At 46.2% G+C, this 23,709-nt stretch overlaps 8 protein-coding genes and 1 non-coding gene across 9 annotated transcripts; 6 read left to right on the forward strand and 3 right to left on the reverse strand.

Annotated features, from left to right (window-relative positions):
• Positions 1-5,606: 5,606 nt before the first annotated feature.
• BJ212DRAFT_1526439 (uncharacterized protein) lies at positions 5,607-6,537 on the forward strand (the record flags this gene model as incomplete). Its single annotated transcript, XM_041341742.1, has 2 exons — positions 5,607-6,001; positions 6,053-6,537. Exons 1-2 carry the CDS (start codon positions 5,878-5,880, stop codon positions 6,535-6,537), a joined length of 609 nt encoding a protein of 202 aa, XP_041189430.1. The 5' UTR covers positions 5,607-5,877.
• A 2,858-nt stretch (positions 6,538-9,395) lies between these two features.
• Positions 9,396-10,018, forward strand: BJ212DRAFT_1302293 (uncharacterized protein; the record flags this gene model as incomplete). The annotated part of the gene is made up of 3 exons (XM_041333242.1): positions 9,396-9,501; positions 9,666-9,865; positions 9,938-10,018. 3 exons carry the CDS (start codon positions 9,396-9,398, stop codon positions 10,016-10,018), a joined length of 387 nt encoding a protein of 128 aa, XP_041189431.1.
• A 161-nt stretch (positions 10,019-10,179) lies between these two features.
• BJ212DRAFT_1484110 (uncharacterized protein) lies at positions 10,180-10,665 on the forward strand (the record flags this gene model as incomplete). Its single annotated transcript, XM_041340737.1, has 1 exon — positions 10,180-10,665. The coding sequence occupies one exon, from the start codon at positions 10,180-10,182 to the stop codon at positions 10,663-10,665; it is 486 nt and encodes a 161-aa protein (XP_041189432.1).
• A 2,362-nt stretch (positions 10,666-13,027) lies between these two features.
• BJ212DRAFT_1279097 (uncharacterized protein) lies at positions 13,028-13,309 on the reverse strand (the record flags this gene model as incomplete). Its single annotated transcript, XM_041331467.1, has 2 exons — positions 13,028-13,136; positions 13,194-13,309. Coding segments are annotated over 2 exons (225 nt in total), but the record flags the coding sequence as incomplete, so codon positions are not given.
• A 2,426-nt stretch (positions 13,310-15,735) lies between these two features.
• On the forward strand, positions 15,736-16,697 carry BJ212DRAFT_581945 (YL1 nuclear protein C-terminal domain-containing protein). The gene is made up of 6 exons (XM_041343570.1): positions 15,736-15,816; positions 15,865-15,925; positions 15,975-16,203; positions 16,254-16,321; positions 16,377-16,448; positions 16,498-16,697. Coding segments are annotated over exons 1-6 (492 nt in total). The 5' UTR covers positions 15,736-15,814; the 3' UTR covers positions 16,558-16,697.
• A 191-nt stretch (positions 16,698-16,888) lies between these two features.
• On the forward strand, positions 16,889-16,968 carry BJ212DRAFT_t100. The gene has a single exon. It is a non-coding gene; the product is annotated as a tRNA-Leu (tRNA).
• A 1,171-nt stretch (positions 16,969-18,139) lies between these two features.
• On the reverse strand, positions 18,140-18,619 carry BJ212DRAFT_1377350 (uncharacterized protein). Its single transcript, XM_041336510.1, has 3 exons — positions 18,410-18,619; positions 18,273-18,356; positions 18,140-18,220 (listed from the first exon to the last, which is right to left on the reverse strand). Exons 1-3 carry the CDS (start codon positions 18,495-18,497, stop codon positions 18,165-18,167), a joined length of 228 nt encoding a protein of 75 aa, XP_041189435.1. The 5' UTR covers positions 18,498-18,619; the 3' UTR covers positions 18,140-18,164.
• A 248-nt stretch (positions 18,620-18,867) lies between these two features.
• BJ212DRAFT_581971 (uncharacterized protein) lies at positions 18,868-20,368 on the reverse strand. Its single transcript, XM_041343571.1, has 5 exons — positions 19,992-20,368; positions 19,816-19,944; positions 19,627-19,763; positions 19,490-19,580; positions 18,868-19,434 (listed from the first exon to the last, which is right to left on the reverse strand). Exons 1-5 carry the CDS (start codon positions 20,200-20,202, stop codon positions 19,205-19,207), a joined length of 798 nt encoding a protein of 265 aa, XP_041189436.1. The 5' UTR covers positions 20,203-20,368; the 3' UTR covers positions 18,868-19,204.
• A 1,862-nt stretch (positions 20,369-22,230) lies between these two features.
• BJ212DRAFT_1278733 (uncharacterized protein) lies at positions 22,231-22,840 on the forward strand (the record flags this gene model as incomplete). The annotated part of the gene is made up of 3 exons (XM_041331448.1): positions 22,231-22,393; positions 22,441-22,577; positions 22,619-22,840. Coding segments are annotated over 3 exons (522 nt in total), but the record flags the coding sequence as incomplete, so codon positions are not given.
• Positions 22,841-23,709: the final 869 nt, after the last annotated feature.

The following is a 23,709-nucleotide window of genomic DNA, read 5'->3' on the forward strand; positions in this document are numbered from 1 at the left end:
AGTAGCCAGCCTCTGGAAGTCCTCCAGACTTTGTTGGATCATCATTGGACTTCCTCTGAAATGAAGGGCACATACTCGGGTAAGGGGCACAGCATATGAGCTGAGGCCTAGCCCCTCTGAGTCAGTCTCTCTCTCCTTTGAGCATGGTTCTTAACAGGTGCATTAGTCTTCTTCCAGACATCTTCCCTTATAACAATGATTTCGGACCCTTCATCAAGCAACCCTAATTCAGAGTGGACCCCATTGAGCATAACATGGAGCTCACAGAGAGGCGTGGCATGTTCGATTTGAGGAGGAGGGATGGTGGAGGTGAGAGTATTTGTTGAAATGGCAGTGGTGGGTGCAGGAACTCAGTGCATTCGACAATGGTCCACTGCCTCTTTTTATAACTCCGGGCTGATGGTGAGGAGGTCAGCTATCATTATGTTCAGTACTACTATGTCCAGGATTGTTTTGTAAATACGCTGAGTGGCATTGGGTATGGCAGCCTTCGACTCGTAGGAGAAGGCTAGAGGTTTCTTCATTGCCACATCTGGGGGTTTGGAAGAGGCTTCAATGAGACATGGTGGGGACGGATCTTCCCATGAGTCGGGGTTAGTGATGAGGCTCTCTTTCGCTTTTGACCGCATGATAGCATTAATGTCTCTCTGATCTTCTTCTTCCTCAATTGTAGCTATAACCGCATGGTTCTCCACTACTGGGGTGCACTGTAGGAAGTAGGATTCTGATATGAAGGTGGAGGAGGGGATTTTGGTGGAGGTTTGTGGCACTGCTTCATGTCGAAGATTGTTTACCAGTATAGCATTGGATCCAGTGGTGGGAACCAGAAGGGCAGGCATAGCATATCTTGCATCAATTACCTGCTGAAACATCTCATTCCCATATCGTCGTATTCAGGATTTGTCTGGAAGGCAAAGAACTGCCCTTCTCGGATGACTTGCCCAGCCTGTAAGTATTCACCAGCGGTTGAGCAAGCACGCATGACATGGGGACCTCCACAGAAGAAACATGTGGGGCCTGGCTGTTGGCTAGATATGGATGGAAGAGGCAGAAGGGGTAGGTATGACATTGGAGCTTTACTGGGTGCAGTACTGACGAGGTGATGTGGGTTGGAAGGGGGACGCAATGCTTGGGTAGGTACAGTGCCGACGAAGTGATGCGATTTCAGTGAAGGCCATGCTTGAGCTGCAGTTGGCATTAAGCCAGCAAGGTGAGTATAGCAAACGGCATAGGTGGCATCTGTAATATCGAGGCTGTGCATCTTTCAAGCTAGGTCGTTGACTTCGTCCTTGGTTGATTTAGCAGGGGCAGGGGTTCTAAAGGCCACTCGTTTGGTCTGCACCTCCCATTGTGTGTCTCGCCGTTCTTCTTCTTCATCTGAGTCTGGATCGTGGCGGGATGCTTTGGATTTGGGCACTCATGCCTCATGTATCGATCTAAGGCGACTGGCAATAGGTTCATGTAAGTCAGCATTGTATGCATCATCCAAGAGAACAAATTACCCAGCCTCTAAGGCTTTCTCAATATCTGGGGCTTCGTTACGGGTATAATTCGTCTCCTTGAGCTCCAATCGTTGGTCAATAGCTTGGCATACTGACTGGGGCAATCCTTGTAGGAAGTACTGGTCGCGTTCACAAGCTGTAATCTTAGAGTTCATGATCAGCCAAGCTGCAATAGGACAGAGCTGACAGTAATATTGGAGTAGCTCTGTTTTGGTGGAGATTTCTGATTCCGTGGTGTTAAGGATAAGGTGTTCCAAATCTTGGATGGTGTACCATATGCCCCGATTAGCATGGGGGTACTTGGCCAGGATATTCCTTTTGAAGAGTGTGTAGTCCTTGCTCTTGTATCCAGGTATCATGACCCAAAACCGTTTGGTGAGAGTGTTGGTATATCTCACAATGGTCTTGCATTTTTGCTTGTCCATAAGTGCGCAGGAGGCAGCTAAGTCCTTGAAGAGTTCAAAGAAGTTGAGGAGCTTGGATGTTTCGCCCTCAAACAACAGTGCTTTGTGGGATCCGGGTCCAGGCATGGCTGCCATTCCTTTAGTTATGTTTGACATGACCAGTGAGGCTGATGTTAGAGTGGAGGGGGTTGGGAGTGTCTGAGATGAGGATGGTGGTTTGCAAGAGGGAGGAGTGTTAGGGGTAGGAGCAGTAACCTGGAGAGCTGGGGAGATGGAGGGATTCACGGAGTGTTTGGTTGGTTTAGAAGGGAGTGAGGGAGGTTTGAGAAACTTGGGCGGGGTATAGGAGGTAGTGTAGTGATCAGAGTTGCTGGTTCCTCAATTACTAGGTTGGTTGATATTAGGGGGAGGGTAGGAGTTTCTGGATCGAATACAGCTGGTCTAAGAATGAACATAGGTTGCGGGGAAGTGAAGGAAAGGGGGAGTCAGTGGGAAACAGTTGGTTTATAGTGTTGTTGTCCGACAGGGATGATTCTGTTCAACTTTCGGAGGAGTCTCTAATACTTCTAGTGCGCTGTTCCGGTTTTTGGCGAGTCGGGGTGACGACATTCATATCAGGAGGTAGTGCAAGTGAGTTTGAGAGGGTGGTGAGGGTACTACTAGTATAGGTGTTAGCACGATTCCAGCACTTCTTTGGTGGTATGGCGTCTTTTGAAGGGGCCAGCACAGGCAGCGCATCTTGTTGAAGATGTAGCTGAGTGTTGGGGTGGTAATACTTTGAAATGATGAGAAGGGTGGTCAGATGACCGGGTGCTAAGAGAGAGAGACTAGAAGGTCAGTAATCGACCGACGAATCAACTTGGGATGCAAGGGATTGTTCAAGAACAATTCCCTCATGGTGGGCTTCAAAATATGTAAGGCTAAGTGTGAGTTCAGTAGGGAATTGCAATTAAAATGATTTTGAAGAGAGATGAGTTGGAAATTGGCTGTGACAGAGACTTTCTGAAGGACTTTTTGGTTGTTCTTGGAGTGGGAATCTGACTCTAAGATTCGCTGTAGGTAGGAGAGTACATGAGCAGTATATATACGTTTTCAAATACTTGACTAGGCCGGAATGAGAACATGAAGCATAAGGCGAGGTGAAAATACTTCGGTGAGACAAGGAGATGGTGAGGTCTGAGCACAAGGTAAGGTAATGAAAGAAAATGGACAAGGGAGATGAAGGAATGTATCCATGTAACTCGGATGCAAAGAGTTGCACTCTTTGCATCAATGAGTCACGTGGACGATTGCAACTGTGTGGTTCATTGGTGTTCATTTTAGAGCTTGGTCGGGGTGTAGAGAATATGGAATCCTTACAACAGTGTGAATGTAGAGCACATCACTATCATGTGGGAGTATGCCTGGAGGACAATCAGTTGGTGTTTAGGTCCAAGATTGCACACATACCTTCAACAGTTTGGCACATGCCCAGAAAGTCTATGTGATCCTTTGGAAGCTGGTCTACGGTGGTTACCTTAGCCAATTTTGCCTCTAGTGCCTGCCAGTTGGATTCAAGAACCTCAAAGGTCATGAAAGCCTGTATTTGCTGGACAAAAGCGAGCATCCGAGCTCTCAGGAGTGGAACTTGCAGTCGCTACTGCTTGAACTCAGGGTAGTTGGGCATGGAACGCCACAAGGGACTTGTCTTCTGTCATATCCACATCGATGTAAGTGACTGTTCTACATGCTTGAGAGTAAGAGAGAACAAAAAAGGATCTGATGACATAAAATTGTTTTGCAAGAGACAACGAGTAAAAGAGTGAATGTGGGAATTTCACGGTATAGTCGAGTGTAAGGGCACCAATCGCCTGTTTGGGATGAGCAAGGACAGTAGCACAAAGGCTTTATGCATATACCTAACATGGGCTTCTTGTCATCCTTCTCCTGGTTGCGATTTTTATTTGCTTCTTCCTCACCGCCGATGACGCCGCTTACTTGATGACCTTGGGTAACCATTCATACAATCCACTGCTCACGATGCTGACTCCTACATCTTCGCGGAATGCAGCATCTTCCCCTGTAAGTGCAAGGTCAAGCAGATTCTATAGCTTAACGATACTTACACCTTTCGTGGGTTTCTTCGGCTCTGTGTGGGCAAGGTATAAGAGTTGGGTGAGGAAGGATGAGGAGGCCAGGAAGAAATAACGCTTGAGAGAGCAGAGCCGAGGTATGAGCTGTTGATCATGCAGCAGGAGACATAAGAGGGTGCGATTTGCGCGTGCATACACATCTTCAATAAATCTGTAAAGCCTGAAAATGCCCATCCTGAAAATGCCTATGAAAAAGACACGAGGACTCACCCAAGTGAAGAAACATCATGGACAGCGACATTTTCGGTAAATCCTCCTGATCAGCTTTCACCTCGATCCCACATTCAGGTATCATGTTAGAATATTTCCCTGCAAGTAAAAAATTGTGTTTTCAACCCCACAGAAGGGTTGTATACAAGTACCACCACCAGGTAATCAACCCCTAGTAGTATCTGGCAAAGGAACACCTGTATGCTGGCGCTTCAAAGAAAGGGTCGAGTCATTGCGAAGCTACTCAGACATTAGTACACATACACTCATTTTCTCAGACACAAAGCTTACCATATATTGCATCTCCCAATACTCATCCGTGTAATCCACTTCTAAAATACTCTTACTGATGTACTTGTTCTTCTCAACACACAGCTCCTCGTATGGGTCTTCGAGATGACCTGTATTGTCCATACTCAGAGCATCTTGACATAGGGCACCCCTGTTGCAGTTAGAAAAGTGCTATATACCTTGACCATGCCAACCCCAAGGGCTTCATCTTGTGCTGCCTGCTTTGGATGAAACTCGTGAGAAGATGAAAAAGATGAGGTGTCATCGCAATCAGGCCACTATCTGTCCTGTTAGGTCTCGAAGGGACAAACTTGTAAAAAAAAAAAACACGAGCAAATCCCATCCAAAGAAAGCTGAATTGGTGGTGACAAGTTCAGTGGTTGCCTCACATGTTTCATTCTTGGCTTTCTGCTACTGCTGTCCTGCAGCCACAAAAAAGCAACTCCAAGAGGAACAGTCCACCACAAACCAAGGTAGCTGCCTCCTCACAACTTTCGAAATGCTCCCAGTTAACACTCACCTTAGTGCGGGCCAGATTTCAGTGACAGCAACAATGTTGAGCAAGACATGTCAGGACCTCAGAAGCAACAGGTAACAAAATGCAATGGAGGGCTGAGAAAGCGAAGGAAGGTGGCACTGACCACGTCTTGAGATGATGCCCATGACTGCGCAGTCACTCATTTGGAAGGAAGATGAATAACATTGTATGCGGAGGAATCAGACTGCAATGTAATATGAAAGATTATTTAGTGACCAAGAGGACAGTCGTTGAAACAATATATGGAAGACCTGACTTCAACCTTGCAGACTGGAGTACTTGTGTAAATCTTGATGATACCACCTGACAGTGACTTTGTGAATGTAGATATAAATGTAAGGATTTGGCACATGCTCGACTCTATAGCTCGTTTGGCGTTTGGAGGACAAGTATTGGGAGATTTCAGTGACTAACAGTGAGTGTAGTTGATGCATCCACTGGGGTCTGCAACAGTTGGTCACAGCAGTTGCCGCAGCAGTCGCAGTGGACCACGGTGCAGCATTTTTATGATTTATCACTAATCCCTGCTGTGTGAGGTACACACATCTAAATTCTAAGCACTACTTACTCACATATGTACATCTAGCTGTGCAGTAGTGTGACTGCACAGCAACCTCATGTCCTCCTGCAAGCACTGAGCAAACTGCATTCCACAACCATTCAGTGAGCTTTTCATAGATTACAATATCCATTCATCTATCCTATCTTCATCACGCTTCGCACTCTCCATCAATCAACAGCTTAATTGCCCCATGACCTGAGTCTTGTCACAACTCACAAGCTTCAATTCAAATCTTCACATGTGGTCCCTTGAGATAACCATCACCAATATTATTTCTAACCACACCCTTGAACCCAGCTTGTACTTTCAATTGGTTCATTGCATCTTGCATATACAACCTTCATCAATGAGTGATGATCAATGTCAGTACTTCCATTTCTTATCTCTTGCATGCTGTCTGACCTCTTTGACAGCTCTTCATGGAATTTGGGTGAAGTTGTCTGAGGTCACTGTCAAGGGTGCTCAATATAACTCCCCTGAATGTCATCCCCACCCAAAATGTTTGGAAGGGACCTGGGTGGATCTCCTCAAACACATTCATGGATTTCTGGACAGCACAGAGAAGAATCAGCTCATTTGGCTGCATGGCATGGCTGGTGTCGGAAAGTCTGCTGTTGCATTCACAGTAGCTGTGAGGATGAGAGGTCTAAAAATGACAGAAGAGATGAACATCAAAAAGCAGCTAGTGGGGACATTCTTTTTCTTGCACAAGCACATGAAATGCTGCACAGCTGGATATTTTTTTGTGACACTTGTCTACCAGCTTGCCACCAATTTCCCCAGCATTTGGAATGATGTGAACAAAACTATCTGGGACAATCCTGCTCTACTAGATCCAGGCACACCTCTCTGTGACCAGATGGAGGCCCTCTTTCTCCAACCTCTCTGGTGGCTTTGACTCAGACTGCATGGGGGTCCACCTTTGTTGTTTGTTGTCGATGCCCTTGATAAATGCACATCTGAACCCAATGTGAAGAAGAAATAGGTACTATGTGGTTAGCAACTAGCATTACTTATCCTAAGAGGCGCGAGTTAATTGATCAGCCCAAGAGGACTGTTATTGAAGCACTTCCTTCAATTATGTGCAAGGGAAGTAAGTGAGCGAAGGAGTTATAACCTATGTCAGCCTAAGAAACTTGAGTGTGGACCATATGTATACCATTGAATTTTTATGCCAAGAATCGACTGTGAGCATGGGCAAAAATTGACTGATGTTAGTATCACAAGAGTGGGATGAACCATTGGAAGATATGTGCGAGTGTATTGGATGTCAGATGCTGGTGTGGCAGATGTAATGTTGTTAAGGTCGTGTACTCAAGAGGGGTTGGAACACAAGGGCTTCATAGGAGCCATAGGTAGAAGTAAGTATACTCGGTAAGGCGTGAGTTTGAATATACTGTTAAGAACCATGTTGCTCAAGGGGGAGAGAGACTGACTCAGAGGGGCTTGGCCTCAGCTCATATGCTGTGCCCCTTACCCAAGTATGTGCCCTTCATTTCATATGAGGTCCAATGATGGTCTGACAAAGTCTGGAGGACTTCCGGAGGCTGGCTACTCTGCTGGAGAGCACTAGAGGACTTCCAGAGGAGCGCGTGAAATGTCTGGAGGAGTGTGGGAGAGTTCTGGAGGAACACAGGAAGTGCTCAGGAGAGTTCCCACTGCAAGGTAATACTTCTACAGGAAACAGGATGGAAGGATAGGAGGTCTGAAGGTCTGGAGGACAGGAGGACAGGAGGACAGGAGGACAGGAGGACAGGAGGACAGGAGGACAGGAGGACAGGAGGACAGGAGGACAGGAGGACAGGAGGACAGGAGGACAGGAGGACAGGAGGACAGGAGGACAGGATGATGGAGGACAGAAGGACAGGATGTCTGGAGGTATGAAGGACAGGATGTCTGAAGGTACAGAGAGCAGGATGTCTGAAGGACAGGAGGATAGAATGTACGAGGGTTAGGAGGACGGAACGTCCAAAGGTACAGAGGGTGGAACGTCCAAAGGTACAGAGGGTGGAACGTCCAAAGGTACAGAGGGTGGAATGTCCAAAGGTACAGAGGGTGGAATGTCCAAAGGTACAGAGGGTGGAACGTCCAAAGGTACAGAGGGTGGAACGTCCAAAGGTACAGAGGGTGGAACGTCCAAAGGTACAGAGGGTGGAACGTCCAAAGGTACAGAGGGTGGAACGTCCAAAGGTACAGAGGGTGGAACGTCCAAAGGTACAGAGGGTGGAACGTCCAAAGGTACAGAGGGTGGAACGTCCAAAGGTACAGAGGGTGGAACGTCCAAAGGTACAGAGGGTGGAACGTCCAAAGGTACAGAGGGTGGAACGTCCAAAGGTACAGAGGGTGGAACGTCCAAAGGTACAGAGGGTGGAACGTCCAAAGGTACAGAGGGTGGAACGTCCAAAGGACAGGATGCCCAGAGGTATGAGGGACAGGAGGTCTGGAGGTCTGGAAGGAGTAGGGGCTACATTGGACAAAGTCTGATGTAGAAGCAAACAGAGGTAGACTATCCTAAGGTAGAGTTGGAGAGAACAGGGATTGGAACTAAGTCTGGAAAGAGGGTAAGTGCTGGAAAGGCAAAGCTCCAGCCTAGGGAATCAATCCCTAGGCCTGATGAGTAGGACAGACTTAGGTGGACCAAAGTCCGAGAGAGGATTGGGCAAGTCTAAGTTGATATTCAAACTGAGGAACTACAAGAGTATCTACAGGGGTTATATACTGGACAACATCTGAGGGGATCAGTAAGCAAAGGAGCAAGGCTATGTACAAGCATGTGGAAACACATTAGTAAGTAAGATGGAACATAACTAAATGAACTCAGAGATGAAGACTTGTACAAGGATCAATAAGCAAGATGGAAGAAGAAGTAACCGAAAGCCGGAAAGGCGGAGATGCCTAAATGGAGATAGGCGCAGGATATTGGACAGAGGGTGGGAATAGGTCCGGAGATCTGGGGATCTGGAAGACAAGGTGGATACAGGACCAGGATATGAGAAGGTGGATATAGTCTGGAATCTGAGATGAGGTGAAGTCCAGATGTCTTGCTGGATGGAGTGTGCATAGGGTGGACAGGATAGGGTTGTATGGATCAGGCTAGCAGTGAGAATCCAGAGGTCCAGAGCTCAGGGGTAAATCCAGAGTGTAGTTGATCCTGCTAAGGTGTGGAATACACAGCAGAAGGGGATCTGGGAATGAGTTGGATATGAAGTGTGGTCCAGATGTAGGCTTGGAAGGCGTGGGAATACTATGGAATGTGAGTCTGGATTGTGGGATATGACAAACGTGCACAAAATCAACTGCACTCTATGGAGCAGCTGGTCGCAAGGGATATAGCACAAGTGAAGAACTGCACTAAACTACCAGTCATAGGTTGGGTATTCTTGCAAGAGCTTAAGGGTAAGATCCTAGTGGTATGGAATTTCAGAGTGGTTGAATTGCACAGGATTGCTAAGAAAGAGAAAAATAGATGGATTGCACAAGGTCTACAAAAATAATGCAAGAACGACTCTCCTATAGAGCTGAGTCTGGGGGGGAAGGGAACTACTCAATTGTATGTACTGTGGTCATTTATATCGTAGCGTGTGAATGTCCAGAATGTGTAGGTGAGAATTGTAGTGTAGTTAGTGAGCGTGTGATGAGTCTATAGGTAATAAAACATCATGCGCTGCAGAACATGAGTAGTTGTGTAATAAGACCTGCAGCTCATTTAGCAATGACATTTTGGGAAAAATAATGCACCAGCAGAGATAGGTGGACATGGATAGGACATGGGAGGGTGGATTCCTAGGACTGGACCAGAGTAAGAGCAGATGGGTCAATATATATGGATTTAATGATCCGTGCTTTATCTCCTTTTCTGAAGGTGAGAAGAACCAGTGCTATTGATCATATATGCCTAGCACTGGTATGATTGTCACACTAAGCTTATCAATCTCATCTTTCCCTTGTGCAGGCTCTTCGTGAACCTGATCTGCCCATGGCCCACATTCTGCTCATGAGTCAGCTTGGAACTGCATATCTGTAAAGCCTTCCAGAATGAAGAGGTACACCTGCTGGTGTGCGAGATACCAGTGAAAACTTCAGGGGAGGGCCCTGCTACCATTATCTCACTAGATGGTGCCAATGTTAATAGTGACATCTATATGTTCTTGGAGCATTCATTTGGAGAGCTGCAATGCTGCCATCCTGATTTCCTGCAGCCATCAGGGGGTAACCTTGCAAAGCTGGTGAGCTAAGTTGGCAGACATTTCATTGTAGCATTGATGATGATGAAATTTATTGTTGATGATGGATACAAGGATCCCAGGCAATCAGTTACAGCTGATGCTCAAACTGACGAGCGAGCTGCTAGCAGGAACAGAGGTGTACAAGTTATATGATTGTATCCTCTCCACATGTGCCAATCCCAAGTGGGCATACCTGCACTTGTCCATTGTCACTGCACTTGGAGATCCTCTGCCACTGTCACAAACCTCGAAACTTCTTGGCCCTGGTCAGGGCTGTGATGCCAAGGCAACACTAGTGCAGCTATGGTCCTGTCATGGATATTCCTACAGACACCAGTCTCCCTGTGAATTTATATCACTCGTCCATTCATGACTATGTCTCCAACCCCTCAAACTGCAGCCTCCCTGAAGTGCATGATGTGCCATCACCCCATTCACTACTTGCTGATTCCTCTCTTTGCTTGATGATGAAAGAGATCCCTGAAAGCACAGACCTCTTGGATGCGCTCTTAGAGCTGAAGAAGGAGAGCCAAGCAATGCAGCCAGAGGACCCCAAAAAATTGAAAGACTCATTAGCATTCCTCATTCAGCCACTGGAGCTGCTGTCGGTTCTTATTGGTATACTATGGCTTTGGGGAGAGTGTACTTTAGATTTACAATTTTGGCTGTGGACCGAGAATGGAAATGCCTGGTTGGGAACCAAGGGTGGGAGTGCCTGGTTAGGGACCGAGGATGGGAGTACCTGGTTAGGGACCAAGGATGGGAGTGTCTGGCTGGGGACCAAGGATGGGAGTGTCTAGCTGTGGAATGAGGATGGGTGTGCCTGGTTGCATACCTGGGGAGGATGATGATGGCTGCAGACCAATGCAGGATTAGAGTGGCAGATGGAGATATGTTCGATGCCAGAACTTCAGAGCATGTTAGACTTATCATGCTTGTCAGAGACCCAGTGTTAAGGTCATACTCAAGGGTTAACAGATCCTAAGGGCTTTGGCCTCAGCTCATGTGCTGTGCCCCTTACCCGAGTATTGCCCCTTATTTCAGGAAGGCAAGACTAACACATCCAGAGGGTTGGACTAGGTAGTATAGTGGATCTGGATGACTTCTGGACAAGGGATAAGTATCAGCAAGGCTAATCTGGACAAGTCCAGACTAGAAACTAATGGTAATGGACTGTCAAAGACAGAGGCAGATACAGGATAGACTATAGGAATCAATTCTAAGTCTTAGAGGGTGACAAGAGTAGAGATACTCAAGTCCAGAGGACAGGAATGAGTAGAACTAAGATGATATTCGAACTGAGGTGTTACAGAGAGTTACAGGAGGTTATATACTATAGGTATCTAATGGAATGATCAATCAGCAGAGTCTAAGGCTATGTATGAAGCATATGGATAGTCTATTGGTAAGTAGAAACAGATCACAAATCATGAACATGAAATGAAGCATAGGTAATGGATCAGGGAGCAGGACAGATATACAGATAGCTAAAATACCAGAGTTAGGGGATTACTGAAAGGAGATAAGCACTGGTTGTGGATTTGGATGAATTGTGAACCAGACCAGATGAGTGGACAGATTGGATGATGAGATGTTGGAGGGGGATAAGATGTGGATAGGATCAGAGATAAGATGTGGATTGGATCTGAGATCTGGATATGTGGATATGACACCCAGGGAGGAAGACATCAGCTGCAGACCCAGGAAGGACAAGAGTGGGTGCAGACCTAGCGAGCACAAGACTGGGTGTAGACCCAGGGAGGACGAGACTGGCTGCAGACCCAGGGAGCATACAATTGGCTGCAGACCCAGTGAGGATGAGACTGGCTGCAGACCAAGGGGGTGCACAACTGGCTGCAGACCCAGGGAGGACAAGACTGGCTGCAGACACCCCATGGACAAACATGGCAATCCACTCCTGCAGCATCTTTCTGGGTAACTATGGAGGAATTCTCAAGTGTGTTGGAAGCAATCAGCAAGTATATCATCATTCCAGAATCGCCCCTACTGCTAGCCTTCCATGTTATTGACCAGTTCAAAACCTTGCCGGATTTCTTAATGTTGCTGACGTTGATGGCATTAAACCACCAGCATCATTCCATCTCTGCATTATCAACACATTGTCTGCCAAACAGGAAGATCATCCATGCTATGAATACCTTCATGACTTTTGCACACAAAATGCACCAAAAAAGTCAACTATCTTCCAACACTCTTAAGTACACCTGTCAAAACTGGGCTATCCATCTCTCATGTGCTCCAAATCCACATGGATGATATGCTCAACTGTAAATTCCATGCTTTCTGGAATCTTCACCTCCTTTCCTGGCTTAAACAGCAGTGGTGTTTGAAGGGTCTGTGGTCTTGTCTTGATATCTTATCCGAAGGGCAGAAACTTGCAAAGGTATGCATTTTTTCTAATATATCTCAATTCACCCACCCAAATGTCTAACCACATGCTGCAGGTATTACCTCCCTTGTAATTCTCTTCAATATGCAGCCCAATGAAGGGTGGCAATGAGAGCTTTGGTGTCCATGTTCATTTACCAAGAGTTCTCCCCAGCTCCTTGAGTAGTAATAAATGTCTGTTCACTTGTTCCACGATAGCATAATTATACTTGATCTGATGACTGTGTAGAGAAGTATCTTTGCATTTAACTTTTGTTACATTCTGTATCATCCTACAGTAGTCTCATAAGCAGAACAGTCTTCACATATTTCAAGCTCTCCTTGACACACAACACTAGACTAGCACTGCTTATGACTTGTTCATCTTGTGATGTATGACATTTCATAGCCTAGTACCATGTTGCCAGTACTGTATGAAGCAGTGAAACTGAAAGCCTTGCCATCTGACTACAATTGATAGCTACGTTTGATCTAACTTCAATAGTTAAGGTAGTTCTCAAGCATGTTCATCAGACCTCATGTGATGTGACAGGTCTGTGACAACTGCAAGGATAATTGATGCTGGACAAGCTGAAAGGTGGAGTTGTTCATGTGAAACATGAGTGATAGTAACAACTAATTACACTAAAGAAAATGTATTGTAGCAGGGTGAATATAAACTGTCTAGAGTAAAGGACTGTTAGCCAGATGTAAGTATATGTTTGATACCATCAAACTTGAATGGTTTCATTATCAAACTCATGCATGATGGCATCAGGGAGTACACGATGACCTGTGGTAGCACTTTGCAGCCCATGCTGCCTGTTGTCCATTCAGACCCTTCTGATATGCATCCATGAACCTCTGAGATCCAATAGAATATCTGTAGAATGATACTGGTCAGTACAAGATGAAAAATAGTTTCCAAAAGACAACATACTGTGCATTTGATTCTAGTGTGACTGAGTCAAGGGCCTTGATCACATTGTGTTCTAAATCAGACTCCTTTGATGAATGCAGAAATTTACAATATCTGCATTTTGCATTGCCCCAGCATTAAATTATACATGTCAGTTCCACAAAAATTATAAGGTACAATCTTACCTGGTTGTTAAGAACCATGTTGCTCAAAGGAGAGAGACTGACTCAGAGGGGCTTGGCCTCAGCTCATACACTGTGCCCCTTACCTGAGTATGTGCCCTTCATTTCATATGAGGTCTATGATGGTCTGATGAAGTCTGGAGGACTTCTGGAGGCTGGCTACTCTGGTGGAGTGCTAGAGGACTTCCAGAGGAGCACAGGAGAGTTCCAGAGGAATGCAGGAAGTGTTCAGGAGAGTTCCCACTGCAAGGTAATACTTCTACAGGAAACAGGATGGAAGGATGGGAGGACAGGAGGGCAGGATGATGGAGGACAGAAGGACAGGATGTCCGAAGGTACAGAGGGCGGAACATCTGAAAGACAGGATGCCCAGAGGTACAAGGGACAGGAGGTCCGGAGGTCTGGAAGGAATAGGGGCTACATTGGATGAAGTCTACATGTAGAAGCAAACAGAGGTAGACTACCCTAAGGTAGAGTCAGAGAGAACAGGGATTGGACCTAAGTCCTGGAAAGAGGGTAAGTGCCAGAAAGGCAAAGCTCCGGCCTAGGGAATCAATCCCTAGGCCTGATGAGTAGGACAGACTTAGGTGGACCAAAGTCCGAGAGAGGATTGGGCAAGTCTAAGTTGATATTCAAACTGAGGAACTACAAGAGTATCTACAGGGGTTATATACTGGACAATGTCTGAGGGGATCAGTAAGCAAAGGAGCAGGCTATGTATAAGCATGTGGAAACACATTAGTAAGTAAGATGGAACATAACTAAATGAACTTGGAGATGAAGACTTATATAAGGATCAATAAGCAAGATGGAACAGGAGGTAACTGAAAGCTGGAAAGGCAGAGATGCCTAAATGGGGATAGGTGCAGGATATTGGACAGAGGGTGGGAATAGGTCCGGAGTTAATATCCAGAGGTCCAGAGATCTGGGGATCTGGAAGACAAGGTGGATACAGGACCAGGATATGAGAAGGTGGATATAGTCTGGAATCTGAGACAAGGTGAAGTCCAGATGTCTTGCTGGATGGAGTGTGCATAGGGTGGATGGGACAGGGGGTTATGGTTCAGGCTAGCAGTGGAGATTCAATGGTCTGGAGCTCAGGGGTAAATCCAGAGCATAGTCGATCCTGCTGAGGTGTGGAGCACATAGCAGAAGGGGATCTGGGAATGAGTTGGATATGAAGTGGGGTCCGGATGTAGGCTCAGCAGGCGTGGGAATATGATGGAATGTGGGTCCAGATTGTGGGATATGACACTGATCCTCATTGTATGAATCAGTACTGACTCTCCTCTTCTTCCATGGTAAGTTGGCCATCCAGGCCATCACCTTGCACTTGCACCCAGCCATGCTCAAGGCAGAATCACTTACAAGCTCTGCCACAGCACATACACAGTACTTTTCAGCAAATAAGTACTCTCCAACTCAAAATTTCAACATAACAACTCTTCCTGTTGTTATCTCGGAAAACGGAAAGTGCTCATAATTTTTTATCGTTTTTCTGCATCATTGTGCAATGCAATATTTTTTATATGTATCATAGTTGAATTGTGATGTATATTTTATCTACTTGTAATGCTATTGTCATGATTTGTCACGTGAGGTCTGATGAACGCACTTGAGAACTACTATCCCTTCCATTGCAATTGGCACCCCACAGAAGTCAGCACTTTCACAAAACTCGTATTTCTAGCTACTTCAACACAAAATTCTTAGCATAAATAGCATTCTGTCTCTAATGCAACTCATTACGAGGTTGAACGACCATGATTGGAGCGGAATTGAGTGAGATAATTGAAAGTGCTGAAGTCACGCAGAAATGTCACCTGCCGATATGTGCCGTGACGGAGTTTCAAACTGCACATGCCCATTTTGGAAGTGCCGACTCGTGCTGGGGTGCAGCGCTGCTGTGAGTCATGAGGAAGTCTAGCAGCGAGAGATGGGACGGTCGAGAAACTCAGGGCGAGAATCAAAGAGTTTCTTGCTGACACCGGAAATCAGCACTTTGCTAACAACCAATGTTTTTCTGCACTCTTTCAGGCGGGAAAAACACGTTTGAAGAATTCAGCCGCTGCATCATGCACAATAGTCAACAGGACACAAATTTACAACTACAATACTAACAATGGTCATCCTTGTACTTACACATATCTACTAGCAAATACTGTACTTGCTCGCTCACGCCCAATACTAACTGATCTTCAAGTTGCGCTGTTGCTTGACTGCTGAGCTGACTTTGAAACCAACCTATTGTGACATGTCGTGACTTGCAGTGACATTTGCGTGACTGCTGACTTTTGTGGGTGCCGATTGCAGTGGAAGGGATAGTACCTTACCGAAAATTCTTCCTAAATATTGATTATTAAGTTCTTCCTTAAATCTAAGTTTATCTTACATAAAACCTTTGCAAACACCGCCCGCCGCTCCAGAGCCACGCCCTACTGCATTGCTGAAGTATATTTGATGTAGGGCATTATGATGATTTAATTGGTGGTTTAATGTTGAACCTACAGGCCGCCCAAAGGTACAACAAAGAAGAAGGCCGCGAACGACGGTTCCACCACTCATACTCCTGTTTGTGTCATTTTGTCACTCAATTCGCTCGCTCAATACAGAGTATTAGACTCTCGCCGAGCAGCTGTCATACCTGCATAGCCCTCGTCCATTCAAGAATCCTAACTACACTAAAAATGCGAACCGTCGAACCAAGAACCTGAAAACCGTTCTAGGTCAGGAACGGGAGAAAGAACGCGTCGAAAGAGAGAGGCGGAGACAAGAGAGAGATAATCAGGCGATGGATATTTTTGAAGTTAAGAAAGAGCTTGCCGAGGTGGACGAGGAAATCTCAACCTGTGAGTTGAGCATGGGGTTTCCGTGCAGTCGATGGAACTGATTCTTCTAGACCTATCGATAGAAGCACCACCATCTGTTCTGCCACAGAGACATTACTGCGATATTACAGGGCTGGAGGTCAGTGTTCAACTGTTCTGCGAAGAAGAATATTCTGTCGATGTCAAATCACTAGGCACCGTATACCGATCCCCGGACTGGACTAAGGTATCACGACAAGAGCGTTTATGAACTTATTAAGAACCTCGTAAGAAGTTGCTATCTCCCGTTTAAATTTTATTCAAATCTTCTCGCAGAGCCCAAGCGCGGCGAAGGACTATCTGGCTGCAAGGGGCGTAAATCCCGTCGTCCGATAGATAGCCTATTGATATCCCTGAAAATGGATTCATCATCATTCCCACCCCGGCACCGACTGCTATGCAATAGTGGCTCTAGCAAATCGTATGCCTGGGTGTACATGGCTATATTGGATGCACAATTGATTGCTTGAGCTTGCATTGCAATTGTGAGGGGTATAGATATTGCATGTGTGACTTTTCTTCAAACAAATGACTTGTTATTCCTCGGTAAGCGATTCTCTGCGAATTCTGATCATGCACGTCAGTGAGAAATTGTTTATCAAAGAAACGTGCATAAGGACAACCAACAGATTGAATACATGATATTCGCGAAGGTCTGCTTCTACACGGCTGGATGGCCGAGTGGTCTAAGGCGCTAGAATCAGGATCTAGTCCGAAAGGGCGCGTGTTCGAATCACGCTCCAGTCAAGAAGTTTTGTCCTGCTTTTCTTTTTGGGCTCAACTTGGCATTAGATCAACTCTTAATTCTACCAGGATCCCTCAGCGTGAGCTTGTAAGAGGTAGAAATACGCTTACTTGTTGTGCGCACCTTTCCCGCACTGAGGATGTTGCGAGTAGAGAGTAGTAACACTGATTATGAGACGGCATGCGGCCCTGCTAGTAGGTGTTTAAATTGGTAGATATGACATTATCTAACTACCTGCTGTATTTTATCTGATTGCAGATTATAAGGCGGATATAATGATTGGTAGCACATCTTGATTTTCAGTGATGGAACAGCATATCGATAGGTACCCTCTATCCGAAAGGCTCCCTTTCATATTATTACTTATCTGGAATATCTGCAGGTCCAAGGTTGGCGGCCTTCAAATTTCTCGCCTGACCGCTGGGAAGCTCAATCGAGGTCTCAAATACCAGTAATTCGACTTGCTAGCCGATGTACGTTGCTATCATCAATCATCCCCTTTCATATTTGCACTGCCCTTCCTCTAGTACCAATCTGCCAGGACATAGCACAACGCGAAAGAATCATGATAATTAGGGAATTTATGGTTCAATAACTATTGACTTCACCGCTCGAGCATGTCACTGGCTACAGTCCTTAACTCCTTCGCAGCAATGGTGACCCCCTCTCCCTGCTCTGAACCTTGTCTCGAGTCGAAACGACGCATGCGACTGCCATGGTGGCGACGATTTATTTTGGCTAACTCCCACACCCCCAATGTTTGGCTACGCTCCAAGCTTCAGGCCAAGCATGTCCGACATATGGTCTTCGACCCCAAAGGACAAAAAGTAAAATTAATTTTTGAAAACGTCAGCCACAATTATGGGATGATATGATAGTGACTTTCAAGTGTATAACAAGGTGATGTAATCTCATGGCTCTGATGCACGATGCTCACATTGTCAAACTCAGCGCAATAATTTTTCCCTCGAACGTTCTCAACATTTGCTAAAAGTAGCCCCACTTTCGCTCAACAATAGTGGATACCTTCCAGTTCTCCCCAACTTGTATTAGTGCTGTATCTCCAAGTTCTACAAGGCGAATTTATTGTTCAATGCATCTTTCCTGCTATGGTTGCATAATACTGTATTGGCATGTAAGTAACGATATGTTGACAACTAGGTGAATACTTACTTGTCGGGACATTCCTGGTGCTGCGCTACTTGTCGTCGCCATAGCTGATTGGGAAATAGACCCCAAGAGCCTCATCCTCGGCTGAATATGTACGTCAGCATCGTGGTGTCAACTGACGGTCATGAATACTTGCTGCGCTTCTTGTCGTCGTCGCCGTAGTAGGTAATCGGCCAGAAGGCTGCAACGGCCACTTCGTCCGAATCTCGCTTTGCTACAACTGCATCATGATATGTTAATAACTATAATGCTACTGATGTCATGGACACTCGCAGGAACCCGTATCCACTCCCGACATGGGGTATGCGACTGCAAGAACCACCATGGAGGCGAGTGCATTAAGAAGAAGAGAGCGTCGCATGTTTGGAGTAAAGGTTAGATCCAGTGTTCACCTGGTCAGTGCCTACGTTGAAAATTCGGAGGTCCTTATATCTTTTCTTAACCCGTCGGACCTTGCTGGAATACAACGTGGCATGGCGTTCAGCTGAACTACTAACATTTTCCAAAAAGCACCTTGCCCCTTCAATTTGGATTATGTAAACGAATGTAGAAGTCAGCGCATGACGTGCTGTTTGTAACACAATTATGGAGCTACACATGAGCGTCATCGGTAAAATACCACATTACTTCATTACCTTCACAACAGACTTATTTATACTTAAAGTGTCTTTGTTAATTAATGGCCAGTTGGGGTCATACCCTGTTATATTATGCCCCGTGGTACACAATGTATACCTTTTTTTAAATCCGATTTGTGCCTATCGGGAGAGAGATATTAACTACAGCCGCTGTCAAAAGTTCTTCCGGTGGTCACAGAACTACCTTGTTCAGCAGAAGTCGTGACTGTCTTGGACATATCGAATTCGAAGGGAGCTTTTTTTTTCCAATTTTATGTCCTATGGAGAGACGTGCTCTAAGGAGGACAGTTCGAAGGGAGCTTATTGTGCGGCAGCCTATAAGCACTATGGTCCATGGAACTCGGCTCATAGCAAAGTTATACGACTTTATAGTTACATTCGTGATGCGATATCGTGCCCCCTGTGTGTTCTCTATGGGTCGAGAATACAATTAAGGGGGGGAAGGAAGGTCGACGTTATCCTCTTGGCGGATCAACTTCGATTGAGGGATGTAAACACGATGACCATCTACCCAATCCAAGATCTTCTCGAGGTCCCTACATTGATGAGGAACGTTGAAGTTTGGGTAAGGATCGTCGAGTCCATCAACCCAATCATGAGTAACTATTGTTACATCAGAGTGGCACATAATGACCTGTCTGAGAAATTCGACGCAATGATCTGATGTACAACATTAGCAGGCAGGATGTAGGCTGGGAGGTAACAGTATGCTAACCAAGATGAATGCGCCATCCATCAGGGGATAGGATGAAGTCAGGATCGTCTGCCAGGTAATGATCACCCCAGCTGGATTGGCGAACCATGTTCTATAAGGGGTGAGTAAAGATCGAGTAGCCTCCTGTTACAACTTACTATGCAATGAAGCTGGTGAATGACCTCTACACTCGCCAAATAATTTCCGCTGTACTCTTCCGGATACCTAGCCATGAATGGGGCAGGTTCTTCCCCTGATTTGAACAGTTGTTCGAGCGTCATAGATACAAACCGCCCTGAAAATGTTGTCAATCAGTCATTACCTTGATAGGAACAAAGATGTGCAACCATCGGCAGTTACTCCATTCCAAGCTACTTCGAGATCTGGAGACGGATTGCCGCGATATACCGAATGACGATCCCAACTTCCGTTGAATCTCACAATGCCTTTGTATTCAATAGCCTCGTTTGCTGGAGCTGTGATGGGTCAGGAAGGCTTTCTGTCATGCCGTCTGTCCACCTACAGTACAGGAGTATGTCATTCTTCGAAGGTGCCCGTGCCCATAGCGTGAAGAAGAGTAACGTTACAGATATCAGCACACCATGTATGAGCCATAGCGATACTTGAAGGAAGCGGGACTTTGAATGAGATCTGGTTTCTGTACCCCTATGGAGAAGCTTCTCGTCTTCCGCTCCATTGACAGGAGAATACTGTGCAGAATATTCCTTGCCCATAACGTATGGACGAAGAAGAGGGATTAGTTAGATATGAATCAGACAGGCAGGATAAATCTTTGAAGCAACATACGGCCTGTGGACCTCAGAGACCTAAAAGTGCCAACAATTGGATCTGAACTAAGACCCTGCTTGAAATTTCCGTCATCCCGCACTATCAGTTCTCAATATGTGCAACATTTCGGGATCAACACGTTATGAAAAGAAGTCAATCTTGGCACCAGATTCTATGCACCGGTGTTGACGGAGAATCAGTTTTCGGGTTGCCCATATACGTTGAAATTCATTGTGCTCGAGGAACATGACTCATCTCTGGAGACGCCAGCTCATTGCTATTTCACCCGTCTTGGTAGTCTTGGCCACAGACGGACATGCACAGTGGTAGGTACGGTAGACAGACCATTTTCAGGACAGGGACGTGGTCCCAAGCAAGCTCGAGTGAGCAGCTTCTGCTGTCCATCTTCGTTCCAGTAGTCGCCCATATATGCATACTCAATATTGATATGTTGGTGCTTGCAATCTTTGCACTTCATATGAAAAATTGACAGTCCAATGTGTGAGGCTTGCGATGCGAGATCTGGTGAAAATATGAAGCCTGAGGATGTGTCGATAGCAATCAGAATGAGGCACAATAAGCGGCAGTGACGTGAGCACGTTGCTCCGCGGCACGAATGCCACACATGGCAGTTCGGACCGGAAAATTGACGGTCCTACATAGTTAAGGTGAGACTCTTGGCAACAGTCAACTTTCGAATTCCGCTCGGCACTCCAGTGACTCTACACGGTGGCTGATTCTGGTGCTTGTACTCGTTGCACGGACGATATTATTGTGCCAATATTGACACCTGCTCAATCCACAAGGCAAAAACGGGAAAACCATTGTCATTCGTAAGTGATGGCTCGAATTTGGATTCAGTTGCCAAACTCAATCACGCTGGTGCTGGAACGGGCAACGACTGCAAGGGAAACATAAGGCCAAACCTCCATGGCGGGAGGCTGTGGCTCTATATCTATCGAGGACCGACTACGATTGGACTACGACACGCCGCAGGACTACTACTGACTACGAGCCTACTCCTGTACCAGGACCCCTGGCACTCTCGACCTGATCTGTCCGGACTGCCAGAACGCCCCAATACATCTGCCACCCCTCCAACATGATGCAACTGTCCGCGGTTGCATCATGAAAGACGAATGTGCGGGGGTGTGAGGACCTGGTACAGAGCTACTTCGCAGCTCCACACAATCTTAAGACTGCTTGTAGAGCCCTATGTCGCCATCTGGGGATCATCAGTCGTCTTCGAGCACATCAGTAGGCCAGCAAGTTCAATGTGTCGTGAGTCATAGCCTCTTGAAAACATATCACAATGGGGACTCGTTGCCCAGCTGTCAGTCGCTGGTGTCGAGGTTGAATGAAGTTGGAAAGGATGTCTTAATACCACCAAAACCCCCTTCCCAGAAAAGATGATCGAAACGACATTGAAACAACACATTTCAATATTGATCAACTCGTTTGGTGAGTAGCGATCTTGAGAAGCGTGTCAGATTCCTTGATTACACGTTTCAAGTTGTCACGTAGCCAGCACCAGCTCTCAAAATAGGCTGCAGCGCGTTTACAACATGATATTTTGATATCCATCCTCCACATCAAGAACTCACGGTGGAACATCTACACGTAGTATCTCGCCGGCTTTCGTATTCAACTCCAAACAGTAGACGCGGCTGCTAACCACAGGAGCCAGCATAGCTCAAGGTTTCCACACTCCTGTTGATGTCGTCGATGTTGATGAGGAGACAATTTTCGGTGAGGTGGACAAGCCCAGTGCAAAACCTCATCTCAAACCTCGCATTCCAAACCTCGCACTCTTTGCTTGCGGCCTTGGTTAGGCATTGGATCGCTTATAATTACACCGTGTTCTCCACGCTATGGATAAGCACGCCTTCAACTCATCTTGCTATATATACTGTGAGTAGTCAGATGGCGCTAGATGGTCAGAATGTTGACCAATTGCAGCTCCAGCAAGTGTTGCTGTCGAGCCTGTTGTCATAAGGTTCAATGGAACGGTCTATTTTCCTTCCATCTATCATATTAACAGTAGACCTCCCGAAGCTCCCGACCATCGTAGCCCTCCTCCCCCAGAACTCGATACCGCTTGGGCCAGGATTTCTGATGATGATACGGCATTCAATTGTATTCCATTGTACTGTCGGTCGTTATCCACTTCCATGAAATCACAGTGCTACCAATCCGGGTTACGATTGATGACCTACGTAAAGCTGGAGAAGTAGATCTACTAGCGAAGGCCAAGTATCCACAAAGTAACGGTGGAGGTTTCATGGCATCGTTGGAAGTCAACCACCAACTGCGTTGTCCGGTAAACTATGCTACACGTAGAGACCGGTCATGTTTGGATAGAACTTCCTTCGCAAATCCTGTTGGTCCGACCATTATTGGTTGAATCCCGGGTTCCGGCGGGACCCCTCGGTAGTTCGAATGCATCTCGGTAATTTTCCCTTCTCACCCGACATACATCCTGCTCATGGCATATTAGATGACTGCGCCGAGCTGATCGGGCAGTCTATCATGTGCGATGCCGAGGTCGCGATGATCACGTGGGACTGGGTAACACTATCCTAACTTCAACACCCGTCATGAACTGGGCTGTCCAACATGCTGGTCGATCTGAGGTTACTCGCATAGAGGATACGATCGACCTCCCTTTCCCTCACAGTACAATATATGATGTATCTTTCGGCATGAGACTATGATAAGTTACTTGATGATCGTACATACAAGCGGCGACTTTGGGTCATTGCTTTTTATTGGCATACTCACCTCATTTCATCACAAAAGACATTTTGTACACTATATTTGCGCTATCTTTCTCCTCGTTTGCTCCTGAAGATAAGCGCAGCATATCTCGATGGCTTTTGACGCGGGATAATGCGGTATATAGTTGACCATGAGTAAAAGGATCAGTTCCGAGGTCCAGAGCTGACTGTGCAAGAGAGCGTGAGACCTTGGCAGCCATTGAAGGTATAGTCGCGTAAGCTAGTCTCAAGGAAAACTGTTTGCGATTCACCATGCATTGAAGATAATAGCTACTGCTTTTCGGATGAGGTTGGCGCACAATGAAGATGGTTGTATTTTGGAGTGAAGATCAACAGTGTCATCGAGTCAGTAACAGGTATTCCGAACGTGTGGTGAGCTGTGCGTCCGCGGTCATACGCGATTGCGCAAAGGCACTGCTGCCGACGATCAACACGATATCTCCGTGTGATCGCAATGCGGAAGATAACGCTTTCACCAAAAAAGTCTTTCCTCGTCCTGGTTGACCCTCCACACGGAAAATACTGCTCTCGTGACTCTGAATTGCACGGTAAATCTGTTCGAAAATATGCCGTTGTTCAACGTTCAGCATTGAGTTGATTATACATGTCCTCGCTCTCTGTGTGAGATACAGCCTTATTCCTCCGCACATATAGTTCTTCGCTGTATACTTCCAA

This window comes from Suillus subaureus (assembly GCF_016647635.1).
Source record: "Suillus subaureus strain MN1 chromosome Unknown BJ212scaffold_32, whole genome shotgun sequence".
Lineage (NCBI taxonomy): Eukaryota > Fungi > Basidiomycota > Agaricomycetes > Boletales > Suillaceae > Suillus > Suillus subaureus.

Excerpts from the sequence above, each read along its gene's own strand:
- BJ212DRAFT_1377350 (XM_041336510.1), bottom strand. The coding sequence starts at position 18,497 with ATGCGACGCTCTCTTCTTCTTAATGCACTCGCCTCCATGGTGGTTCTT. Across the intron at positions 18,357-18,409 it reads GGGAGTGGATACGGGTTCCT|TTGTAGCAAAGCGAGATTCG; the intron begins GCGAGTGTCCAT and ends ATCATGATGCAG. Across the intron at positions 18,221-18,272 it reads CGACGACGACAAGAAGCGCA|CCGAGGATGAGGCTCTTGGG; the intron begins GCAAGTATTCAT and ends GTACATATTCAG.
- BJ212DRAFT_581971 (XM_041343571.1), bottom strand. The coding sequence starts at position 20,202 with ATGGGCAAGGAATATTCTGCACAGTATTCTCCTGTCAATGGAGCGGAA. Across the intron at positions 19,945-19,991 it reads GAATGACATACTCCTGTACT|CTCCAGCAAACGAGGCTATT; the intron begins GTAGGTGGACAG and ends GACCCATCACAG. Across the intron at positions 19,581-19,626 it reads TTCACCAGCTTCATTGCATA|AACATGGTTCGCCAATCCAG; the intron begins GTAAGTTGTAAC and ends CACCCCTTATAG.
- BJ212DRAFT_581945 (XM_041343570.1), top strand. Across the intron at positions 15,926-15,974 it reads GTTCCACCACTCATACTCCT|ACTCTCGCCGAGCAGCTGTC; the intron begins GTTTGTGTCATT and ends ACAGAGTATTAG. Across the intron at positions 16,449-16,497 it reads ATGAACTTATTAAGAACCTC|AGCCCAAGCGCGGCGAAGGA; the intron begins GTAAGAAGTTGC and ends ATCTTCTCGCAG.